Here is a 10,903-nt window from a genome sequence, read left to right on the forward strand (position 1 = left end):
GTCCTTTAAGTGGCTGCGTCTCTTAATATATCCTGTATTGGCCAGCTAGAAGGCTCTGGCCTGTCAAAGAATACGACCAACAGGCATACTCGAAATTTGATTGGCTCAAGAATATGACAATCAACAGTGTAGTAGATTTTTTTACCCAGAGACAGCAAGGAGAAATCTGATTGGGTAAAGTATATATATGGATAAAGATACAGTATATATATATATATATATATATATATATATACATACATACATACATACATACATACATACATACATACATATACACACACACACTGTCTGGAGCCACGAAAGGCTTTATACAACAGTGTAAAATTGGCGCAGTTTAACCTCAACCCAATTTTACCACAACCAGTTATCTTTATGATGCCTAACTATAACCTAACCCAAGCCAAATCACAGCAAGCAATGGTACAGGAAAACACACTTCAGAACAAGAGACGTATCCTGTAAAAAGGTAAACCTAAAAGAATGAATAAATATAAATAATCCCTCACACCTTCTGTTAAATGTCTCATGTCATGTTTTGTTGTGTAAGGTCATCCAATCAGCAGAGACAGAGGCAGCTTGTGAAGAACAATACTGAATCATTCCAATATATGAGAGACAACCTGAGGCGGGCAGTGAGGTAACTGCGAGGGTCAACATTAAGTTAACCTCCAACCTCCAAATGTGTTGTCATCCCACAGTCACTGGTTAAGTCGCCGCACTGATCTGGTGGTGTTCGTGGACAGGTTCCTCTGAGTCATGGCTGCAAATGACAGATTAAAAGTAAATCTGGACTTCTGATATACAGACTTATTCATTATTGTATCATTACCATCTTATATTGTAATCAGAAAATAACTAAACAAAACTACAAACTGCTGTGTTTCCAGCTCACCTGAGAAGTTTAGCTCGTAGCTAAATTTCTTGGTTGTAAACATTATGGATCCTAACGGGTTCTGTTGGTACTTTAGCTCGATGTCCTGACTGGATATGCTTCTTCCTTTGGAAAAGTCTTTCCAAATTCCACCAATATCTTGAAACTGCCATCGTGGCCATGTGCCCGGACTGCAAAACAGAATAATTTAAGTTGAAAACATTTACAATAATAGCATACATAAACTGTTTACGGAGCCCCGGAAGGGTCACCGCGAGATTTTTTTCAGGGGACAACTTTCTACTTGTGTTCCTTGGCAATATGTTTTGCATTACCTCGCAAAACTTTTCTTCTTCCATTCCTTCTGAGTCATGTGTCTATGTCCACTCAGCTGCCCAGTGCAATGATCAGCTCGTTCCATTTTACTTTGAGCTGGGAATTATGCTAATATACTGCTCAACGGGCACATTCGTATCTCATATAGGCTATAATCAATGGCCTATTTCTTAAATGTGTAAAAAAGAGAATGTGCAATGTCAGAGGTTCGCATGATGTGGTGATGAACAAACACTGAATTATCAGAGAATCTGTAGCTCCCTTGTGTTACAAAGAGAGAACGTCAGTTCAGGGACAAAAACGTGAAAATACAGCCTGCACTGTGGTTACAATCAACTATGGCTACAACCCTTCCAGTCGCCTATATGTTCATTTTCTACCTACAATGGTCTATATTCCTGTAGGCTACTGTGTGGGACAAATCCATTTAATTACATCAGATTTACATCAACAATTACATCACGATCTGGTGTCTGCATATGGGCTGTAACTTGAGACGTGTGAAGTAGTGACCACATGTGACCTGATGTGATTTGACTTAGTTTCGGCAGTTTTCTTCTTTCTTCTTTTTTTTTCTTACAAGTGTGCATTCAGTTCAATTCAGTTAAGATGTTTATTGGTGAAATGTGTCATCTGACCTGCTGTTCTGTTGTCTCCCATCATCAGCAGTCCTCCTCACTGCTCTTGTAGTCCCGATATTGTCATTGACTTGACACATTCCTATGATAAACCAGTGTACACTGAGTGTTAATGGCAATTTAAACTGCCATCCTCATCAAAAGCAAAATGATTAATTTTTTCGTTTACGAGTGGCTTTGTAGCCGTCACCTGAAAAATCCAGGGTGTATGAGTATCTCTTGATCTTGAAGTGTAGCTGGCCCTGTGGATTCAGCTGGTATTGTGTCTCAATGGCAGTGCTGTCAAATGAACATATCTACACAGAAATGCTAAATATAAGTACATTTAAAGTAGCACATTTAAAGTAGGGCTGGGCAATATATTGAGTGTTGTCTTCCTGGTTTTAAAGGCTGCATTATGTTAAAGTGATGTCATTTTCTGAACTTACCAGACTTACTAACTGTTTTATTATTTGCCTTTACCCACTTAGTCATTGTATCCACATTATTGGTGATTACTTATCAAAACTCTCATAAGCACCAACTGTCAACCCAACAATATTGCCGCAACATTGACATCTATGTATTTGGTCAAAAATATTGTGATATTGTGATTTTTTTTCCATATTGCCCAGCTCTAATAAGAGTATTTTCAATTTGACCACCAGATGCCACTGCTGACACTTTTCACCAATAAAAATATGAAGATTGCAAGTTAAATATCTTTAAAAACCATACTAACGCATACCATAACATAAGTTAAAGTTCCTGGCTTAAAGAAAAATAAAAACATTCTTCATAGGTTTCAATTATGAGCTTCTGCTACAACTACCTGAAATTGTGGGATGCCCTACTTACATGTGCTTTGTATTCTGTCCATTTCTCCCCGTCTCCCATGAACTCCCACTTGTAGCCTCCATCAGTGAGCTGGGAGGAGGGAGCAGTGGGGAAAGCTGATGTGGCGTAAAGGCTGCAGAAAAAAACAAACTTTTATACAGGTGTTTGATGCTAAAATTCTCTCTCAAGTCGTATTTAGTAATAAAAAAGAATCCTCCCAGGTAAAGCTGTTGGTCGGTTGACAGAGCAATAGATTGAGATGGATGTATTTGAGTGCATAACATTCAAACATGGGCCTGTATGAATGCAGGAGAGAAAAAATTTTAGACTCCTACAGATGAAAAGTCTCACCTCCCTGCCTTGAAAGTGAATTTAGGACGCCTTCGTACTTTCCTGCCCAGGCCTGTGATGCTGTTTGTTTGGGTCATGGCTGCCGAGTAAAATACCCCAATTAGATTTTGCTGCATAAAGACACATTTATTGAACTGAATATGATATGACAGAAATATCACATACTGGAGAAGTCGAGTGAGTAGCGCGTCGAGCCCACCGTGAAGATGAAGGTTCCTCGAGGGTTTAGCGTGAACTGACGCTCGACATCTCCACTGCTGATTGAGGAAGACAGCATACTGGAGCTCTGAGGATGAGAAAGGATATTTAGAGTGTGAAAAACCCGGGGAATTAAATTAATTTAAGGGTTGATGCTGAAGATGTTCCTCACCTGGGACCCATATTCACGCCACAGCTGGTCATCTCTGAAGTACCAGCCTACATCCTCAGTCTGGCCCTGAGGTAGGAAGATTAGTCTCTGCACCTTCAGACCTGCAGTCAGAGTCTGTAACTGATCAAAGTCTATGAACACCTGCCTGTGGAGACACGTATGATTAAGTTTGGTATATTATTCACTTCTATGAATGTGACATTTTGTTGCGACTGCACCAAAACAAAACCTATCCATCCAAGTATTGTATCAATATATTGTTCCTCTTCTTTATATTATCATTTCTGTCACTTTCCTCAGTTTGAATGTATACGTTTATTCCCTTAATAATCAAAATATTGTTTTAAAGGCCGCAACAAATGGTTTAAACCTATGGCAGAACCAATTCAATTATGTCTCGGTCAAACCTTATATGGCACTTTCCATTCAAATACCTCCTGGTTACATGTAAATTCTTCCTAAATAAAATACTTGGGTATTACATTACAATACATTTTTGGGTATTGTCAGATAAAATTACAAACATTCAAGAAAGGTTTAATGGCCCCTTTCAGGCTGAAGATGAAACCAAAGAAAAAATAACAACACTGACCTATCACCAAAGTTGATGGTGATTCCTTTAGCTCCAGGTTGGCAGTAGTGGGTCTCGATGACGTGGTCGTTTTCAATTGGCATCCACTGATGTCCATTTGACAGCTTCCACTCAAAATGTTTCCCATTGACTGTAAAATAAAAGAATGGGATATTATTATGCATTCATGTTTCTCTTATTGACTATGGCCAGCTACAGAAGCCAGTTTAAGCCGGCTAGGTTAATGTTTGACACTGACTGTTTATTTCTTCACCGTCTGGGACAGGCAGCTAATTAAGTAAGCCCAGGTGCACTGTGGTCAATGTATTTTTATGGACGTACAATAAAAACTGGGCAAAAAAAGTCAACTAAAATGCAGACATTTAGCCTACGTACAAAAAAGTAGTTCTACTATAGAATATAGGAATTTGAAATGTCGAGTTATACAGACCTGGAGTCTCCTGCCTGTAGCGAACCTCATCCTGTTCCTGGAATTTAAGCGACAAATACAAATACTGTAAACACATCACAAAGATAACTTCTTTAGTCCAAAGTGATCCCGTGAAGTAGACTCACCATGCTGGGAGGAAATACACGGTTAAAACAACAAAAAGGCAGATTAAACAAACGTATATATAAATATAAACATAAACGTTATAGCTCCATTAGATGCAATTTAATCTCTCTTACTCAGAAACCGATCTAAAGGTTTCATTTTACAATAAACTCGACTTTGACTTTCGGTTCAGGGGAGGCGTGTTCACGCGAATAGTTCACCAGGGGCGATTCTAGGATCAGACCTTTAGGGGGGCTCAGCCCCTAATGAGAATGTGACATGAATACATAGTGCCTTGCAAAAGTGTTAACCCCCCTCTGATAAATTCAGTAATTCCATTAGCTACTGAACAACAATGTCAGCTAACTTTTTTTTGACACTCCAATGGAACTAAACCTGACACTGACTATAAGTCACAGTAATGTAACGACCAATTTGACACAATGTTCTAACATTGAGCAATTTTAGTTGCTTACATTTCAATTTGGGTTCTAATCTGCACCATGAAATTACCAATTTGAGCCCCCCTAAAAAGGGTCTAAAATTGTCCATGGAACTCACACAACAAAAACAGAAAAATCTGAATCGGAAACAGATGTGGCTACTTTGTCGATACCCCGGGGTATAAATTGTGTTACGTTACAGTTGCGTTCTATAGAAAGTGTAAAACAATTATAATGCTGGGTTTGGGATCCAAGATTGAGTATGGTTAAAATGCAAGGATAGTATGGAATATTTAAAATGTAGAAATGCATTATTAATGCATGAGTATTGCACAGTTTAAGTATTGCACAGTATTATTGTCCTGCTAAGTCAGTGTGACCTACATTAATATTATTTCTGTCTCTTTTATGAAGTTGCTTATTATCTTTTGGCCTTTTTTTGGTGGAGATATTATAACATTAATCTCAGTTTAATTGCAGTCAGGCAACACACAAGTTATATAATGATGCATGTAGCCTAAGGCAAATTTCTTAAAAAAACTATCACTATCTGTCTATACATTATCATTGTCTCAGTTAAGTGAGAACTTTATTTACACAGATTGTTTTACAGTATATCAGGGCTGTGGAAATTCTATAGGCAAAGTTGATTTTCAAAATATTAAAATGAAGGTCAAGACCTAATGGAGATTCAAAGCACTGATATCATATCAGGTCTTATTGCCTTAAAACAAACAAACAAACAAACAAAGACATTTTATGTTTTTTTTATTTGCAATAATTTCCAATTTCCATTACAGATTATCTAATATTATCTGTATCACATTGGCACATTAGTGGCCTACAAAGAAGAATACATACGTATGACGCAGAATAAACAGCCAAGACTGGACTTCCAATCTTGAACAAAACATTATATGAATTGAACTGAAAAATGGCAGATTTCTATTGCATATTGTAACCACCGGAGTCATGTTAAACACTTCAACGCTAATGCGCATTAACAGCTGTTTAGAAATAGCCTTGAATTTGCATTAGATCAGAAGAGGCAGGTGTGTAGATATGTGGCAGCATAAATGGGACATGAAATATCTGATAATTCCACGAGTGTTTGTCTATAGCATCATCCGGTATGGCAATACGCAAGTTGGTACAGTACATCATCTCAGGCAGCATTTAGGTGTTGGTAAACTTCAAAGCCTTTTGACACAATCTCCTTTGGCAACCAAATTTAAAAAAAACAGACAGCCATGAGCATAATTTAATTGTATTCCAAATTCCTTTCTAATTTAAACAGCATTAAATGTATTGCATAGAGGTCAATATAGAGCCAAACACCCCAAAAATATGAATCTCAGATTACAATGATTGTATAAATATGGTATTGCACAATTGTTTGTAGACTTTCTCCTTAGGGTCTTTGAAATCCCCTTTAATGCTCACACCAGCACACGTCTGACCTTGCGTGAATGCATGGTCTTGAGGTTGGTTTGGATCATCGCTGCGGGGCAAAAATGAAATGCAACAATTACATAAATGCTCTATGTCGTGTTTCAGGATTACTATTAAAGGAAGTGACAGTTTATTATAGCTGAGACAGTTGAACTTTCTCTGTAACGCTTTATTTTACAGGACCATACATTCCTCATCATTTCCTATGAAGTTACCTGGGTTTGAGTTATTTCACAGAAATTCCTCTGTGAACCAATAATTGCTTATAAACTCAGCACAACAAAGACTGATACAAGATTAGTTTCAAGAAAATCGCATATATTATTTTTATTATTAGGAAATAGTGATCTAATAAATAAAGCGTTACCATTTTTTTGTCATCACATTATTTAAAACATAACTCAACCTCCAAAGTCCAGCTTGTAGGGGTGTCCCTTCACTTTGAAGGTAATGCTGCCCTGGGGGTTTTGCGTATACTTCCTCTCAATGTCATCACTGGTTACTGAGCATTCAGTCGGAGTCCTGCTCTGCTGAAACCCATTCAAACCATCATATTTTATTTTAAATCAAAGTTTCTCGGCTAAATGTAACCAGATAACTAACCCTGTGTCTGAAGACGTGCCACGCTCCAGTGACCCCCTCAAACTCCCACTGTGGTTTGGTGCCCAGAGAAACATTCTGGAGCGCTGTGGCTACTTGAGAAACTCTGTAATGAGAACATCAAATTCTGGATTCCGTCACAACATTTAAAGGAACAATTTAACGGTTATTCACCTTTTTTCAACGACCAAGATCCAAACTCACCCTGCTCCTGCTGTCTGTTGTCTGTACTGTGGTCGGCGAGTAACTTTCCTCTTTCTGTTTGTACTCACCTGTCTCATTTCTAACAAACAGCGAAAAGAAAACAAGGCCGGTATCCAATGAGAAACTAACAATAATCTACATGTGGAATTTGGTATTCTGTGAAGGTTTTATGAGTAAACTTCACCTCTGAATTTAATCTCAAGGGTTTCAGCACCGACGGTGAAAGTATACGAGCTTGTTGGGTTACTCTGGAACTTTCCTTCTATGTCAGAGCTCTTCACAGGACTGGGGTTGCCCTTTGGACCCTGTCCAGAAAAAAGAAAAGAAAATGATTATTAATTAACAAACTTGACACCAAAAAATCTAAAATATGTCACACTTAAGACTTGGTGTAGTTTTTTTGCACACAAAAAGAAAGGTTCAACTGTTTAATTCCATCTACCTTGTCTCCATACTTGATCCACTTCCGGCTCAATGTGCAGTACCAGATCCACACAGTGTTCCCATCATCCAAACGTCTCACTCTCAGACGCTTTCCATTTATTCTCATCCTGTTAAAATCTATACTCACTGCCCTAAAGAGAGAGACAGAGAGCGAGAGATTAACCATCAACCAGTTTCTGTGCGTCCACGCTTAGAAAATGTTTAAGCACTGCGCTTTGTAGCTCTTACCCATATGGTGTGTTGTAGATTTTAATGCTTTTGGTGTGGGGCAACGAGTACTGGGCCTCAAGAATATGATCATTACCAACATCCTTCCAGCCATTTCCATCATTCAGCTGCCACTGGTAGCATCGGCCATCAGTAAGCTTTGGGTCTGGTAAAAAAAAAAGACAAAATAATTTACTTTTAAATTTTGATAGAGCAAGCTTAGGCACTTAACACAAATGATAATTATTATTTCATTTTTAAGTGGAATTAAAGCTCAATCATGGATCAAATGACTACATGCAATGTGAAAAGTGTCACAAGTTTGTCTCTGAAGGAAAAACTCAATAATAAAAGAAAAAAAGGAGAATAACTTAAGGAAGAACCGCAGGTGAAGGATCCATAACAGACTAACTAACTAACTAACAGACATGCAATTGGCATGTGCAGAATAGACAGAATAGTAGTAAAATAGAAGTACAATATTATAGGCAGATAATGTAAATTATAGTGTAAATGTTTGTTTAACATTAAGATGTGGCTCATTAAAAAAAAACATCCAATTAAACCTCTTCTCTCTTCCTCTTTCTCACCACTAGACGTTGATCGGTCCGAAGCCCTGTTGCTTGCACCAGATGACTGTCGTCCACCTCTGGGGTGGTTCAGCTTACAGTTGGACCCGTAGCGACAGCTTCCTGTCAGGGCATACTTGCAGATGTGTAAGTAAGGGCACCTCTCACCATCCCGACAGTTACCCTTGTTGTAATACTTGCAGGGCTTTTTCCTCTGAATCTAAAAATGAAAATATAATTTTTTTTCCATCACTAGAGAGGTAAATATAATTATGTTGTATATAGCCTACAGTATATGGCAATGGACTCAGTATTTGAACATGTGTAAAGACATGTGTTTACTAATCACTTCTCATGGCTTAATGTGTAATTATAAAATATAGATGCTGACTACATCATCTTCTCCAGAAACAAACCTGACAATCAGCTTCTATATCTGAATTTCCGTCACTGTCCGACTCATTACTGTCCGACTCGTTACTGTCCGACTCATCGATGTCGTCAGATCCACTTCCACTTTCATTTTTTGACAGATTTTCTTCATCAGACGCTGGGAAAACACAAATGTTTAGTGTTGTTTAAATGTTTATGTTTGGTGAACACTTATTCATAAACCCCAGTGATGAAGATTGAACATGGTCTCTGTCCTTAAAGGTTGGATCTGAATATTCAATATGGCCAAAAGTATAAGGCAAGGCAAGTTTATTTGTATAGCACAATTCATACTCACGGCAACTCAAAGTGCTTAGAGGAATAAAAACACATTCTAAACATAAACAATAAAAGTTTATTCAAGAGACAAAGGACAACAACAATAATAATATAAGGACAGATAGCTCCAATTAGGGGTATTCTTAATGCTACAGCATACAATGATATTTTAGAGGATAGTGAACTTTCAACTTGGTGACAAGAGTTTAGGGAAGGCCCTCTTGTAACAATAACATGTGCAAATTTTAACATTTTTTCATATCGGGCCAAAAAATTGCTTCTTTTAAAACAAACAGGCTCACATAATGTATAGTAATTGATGTGTATGTGGGAGTGTATTAGTAAATGAATGCTGAGGAATGAATGAAGGGTGGGATCATTTTAATGCTCATTTGAATGTTGGTTTTAGGATAAATGTGTTTATTAAATTAAATTTGTTGACATCAGCCTGCTCAGGGACTACAGGTGGAAACTAGCACATGTGCTACAACGTGGTATAATGCATTTCTCCTCTCTAAGGTTAATGTATATTGTATGTTGTCCCTGTTTAAATAAATAAAGAAATGAAAAAATGAAATGAAATGAAATGCCCCTGTATGAAATGAGGTTAATTATGGAAATCTTTTCCCCAGTTTGCTTTGGAAGAACTGCCTGCATAGAACCACTGTACTCTTTCCAAATGTAATAAAGATATTATAACAAAATATAATGCTAAAAATAGATGCTATCTCAGGTGTCACTTTCAGTTGTTAAATGATGTTGCAATCATTTTCTGTAGTGAGGTCTGTTCATGAGAACTAGCAAACAAATAATTAAAGTTCACTTTTTTATTTTATAAAATGCCATATGCTATTTTTTCTGGTCCATTCTGAGACCGTTTAAAAGAAGTGTAGGCCTACGTGTAGGTTTACAATACAGAACTTAATGAATATCTGATGCCCCCTGCTGGCGGATTAAATTACAAGCTGTTTCGGCCATGATCACCACTTACACTGGAAAATATTTGATGAATACAAATTTGATAATAAGCGTACCTTAAATGTGACGCCGTGTAAATGAGAAAATTAATGTAAAGCATTTTAATGCACGGGTTTGGGTTACAGTTGTGACCATGCAGGGAGCTGAATGAAAAAAACGAAACTGAAACTATAAATTTTTTAGTTCCTAATAGACAATGATCGCCACATAAATCTGTGTAACCGACTAAGAGTTCACACTTCGGTCTTTCCATCGTATATTTCCCTTAAAAGACATAGGCTATGTCATTTTGGTTTGATATCAATGGCTTCTACAACTTTCAATGTATAGATAAACACATATACAAACATACAGTGGCCACATTCTCTTCTTAAGAGGGCATAACAAGTGATAAAGCATGTGGTTAAAACACAAGTAACACATAATAATCACTAGTAGCCTAAATACATTAGAATGATGTTTAAAGGGTACTTACGAAAGGCAGACGCCATTCTGTAGCCTACTTTGCAATACTTTCGTTTTCATGACCCCACTTTTAATATAGTCTACAGCCACACCCACATGTTGTTTGCCAAGAAGCTCATGGCATCCTGAACTTAATCATAGCAAGACTGCCAGTTATAGCCTATGTTGGGGCTACAAAGAAATTATAAAAGGAGGGGTAATATGATGAAGACACCAGTAATAACAGATATTAGATGTTCCTCCTATCTCCAAAATCCAGGACCCAGAATTAACTTGTAATTTTACAATTATAAAAAAAACCTGGGTTTTAAGCAAATA

At 37.4% G+C, this 10,903-nt stretch overlaps 2 protein-coding genes across 3 annotated transcripts; both read right to left on the minus strand.

The window, feature by feature from the left end:
* Positions 1–264: 264 nt before the first annotated feature.
* On the minus strand, positions 265–4,709 carry si:ch211-244b2.3 (uncharacterized). The gene is made up of 11 exons (XM_028570931.1): positions 4,533–4,709; positions 4,408–4,444; positions 3,978–4,107; positions 3,386–3,530; positions 3,181–3,301; positions 3,016–3,094; positions 2,686–2,797; positions 2,039–2,144; positions 1,849–1,930; positions 896–1,065; positions 265–763 (listed from the first exon to the last, which is right to left on the minus strand). Exons 1-11 carry the CDS (start codon positions 4,533–4,535, stop codon positions 702–704), a joined length of 1,047 nt encoding a protein of 348 aa, XP_028426732.1. The 5' UTR covers positions 4,536–4,709; the 3' UTR covers positions 265–701.
* Positions 4,710–5,706: 997 nt separating this feature from the next.
* Positions 5,707–10,721, minus strand: si:ch211-244b2.4 (uncharacterized). 2 transcript variants are annotated; one of them, XM_028570705.1, is made up of 10 exons: positions 10,596–10,721; positions 8,848–8,981; positions 8,453–8,651; positions 7,884–8,028; positions 7,654–7,786; positions 7,396–7,516; positions 7,212–7,290; positions 7,011–7,113; positions 6,814–6,937; positions 5,707–6,456 (listed from the first exon to the last, which is right to left on the minus strand). In XM_028570705.1, the coding sequence occupies exons 1-10, from the start codon at positions 10,609–10,611 to the stop codon at positions 6,395–6,397; spliced, it is 1,116 nt and encodes a 371-aa protein (XP_028426506.1). In that variant the 5' UTR covers positions 10,612–10,721; the 3' UTR covers positions 5,707–6,394. The 2 variants fall into 2 exon arrangements, with proteins under 2 accessions (XP_028426506.1, XP_028426507.1); XM_028570706.1 differs by having other exon boundaries at positions 6,814–6,934; positions 10,596–10,720.
* Positions 10,722–10,903: the final 182 nt, after the last annotated feature.

Source organism: Perca flavescens, chromosome 23 (assembly GCF_004354835.1).
Source record: "Perca flavescens isolate YP-PL-M2 chromosome 23, PFLA_1.0, whole genome shotgun sequence".
Taxonomy (NCBI): Eukaryota; Metazoa; Chordata; class Actinopteri; order Perciformes; family Percidae; genus Perca; species Perca flavescens.

What these genes read in the sequence shown, in the direction of transcription:
- si:ch211-244b2.3 (XM_028570931.1), bottom strand. An exon ending in CTACTCACTCGACTTCTCCA is followed by an intron (nt 3,095 to 3,180) that starts GTATGTGATATT and finishes TTTACTCGGCAG; the next exon opens with CCATGACCCAAACAAACAGC. An exon ending in TTCACTTTCAAGGCAGGGAG is followed by an intron (nt 2,798 to 3,015) that starts GTGAGACTTTTC and finishes TTTTTTCTGCAG; the next exon opens with CCTTTACGCCACATCAGCTT.
- si:ch211-244b2.4 (XM_028570705.1), bottom strand. An exon ending in ATATAGAAGCTGATTGTCAG is followed by an intron (nt 8,652 to 8,847) that starts GTTTGTTTCTGG and finishes TTTCATTTTTAG; the next exon opens with ATTCAGAGGAAAAAGCCCTG. An exon ending in CCTTGAGATTAAATTCAGAG is followed by an intron (nt 7,291 to 7,395) that starts GTGAAGTTTACT and finishes GCTGTTTGTTAG; the next exon opens with AAATGAGACAGGTGAGTACA.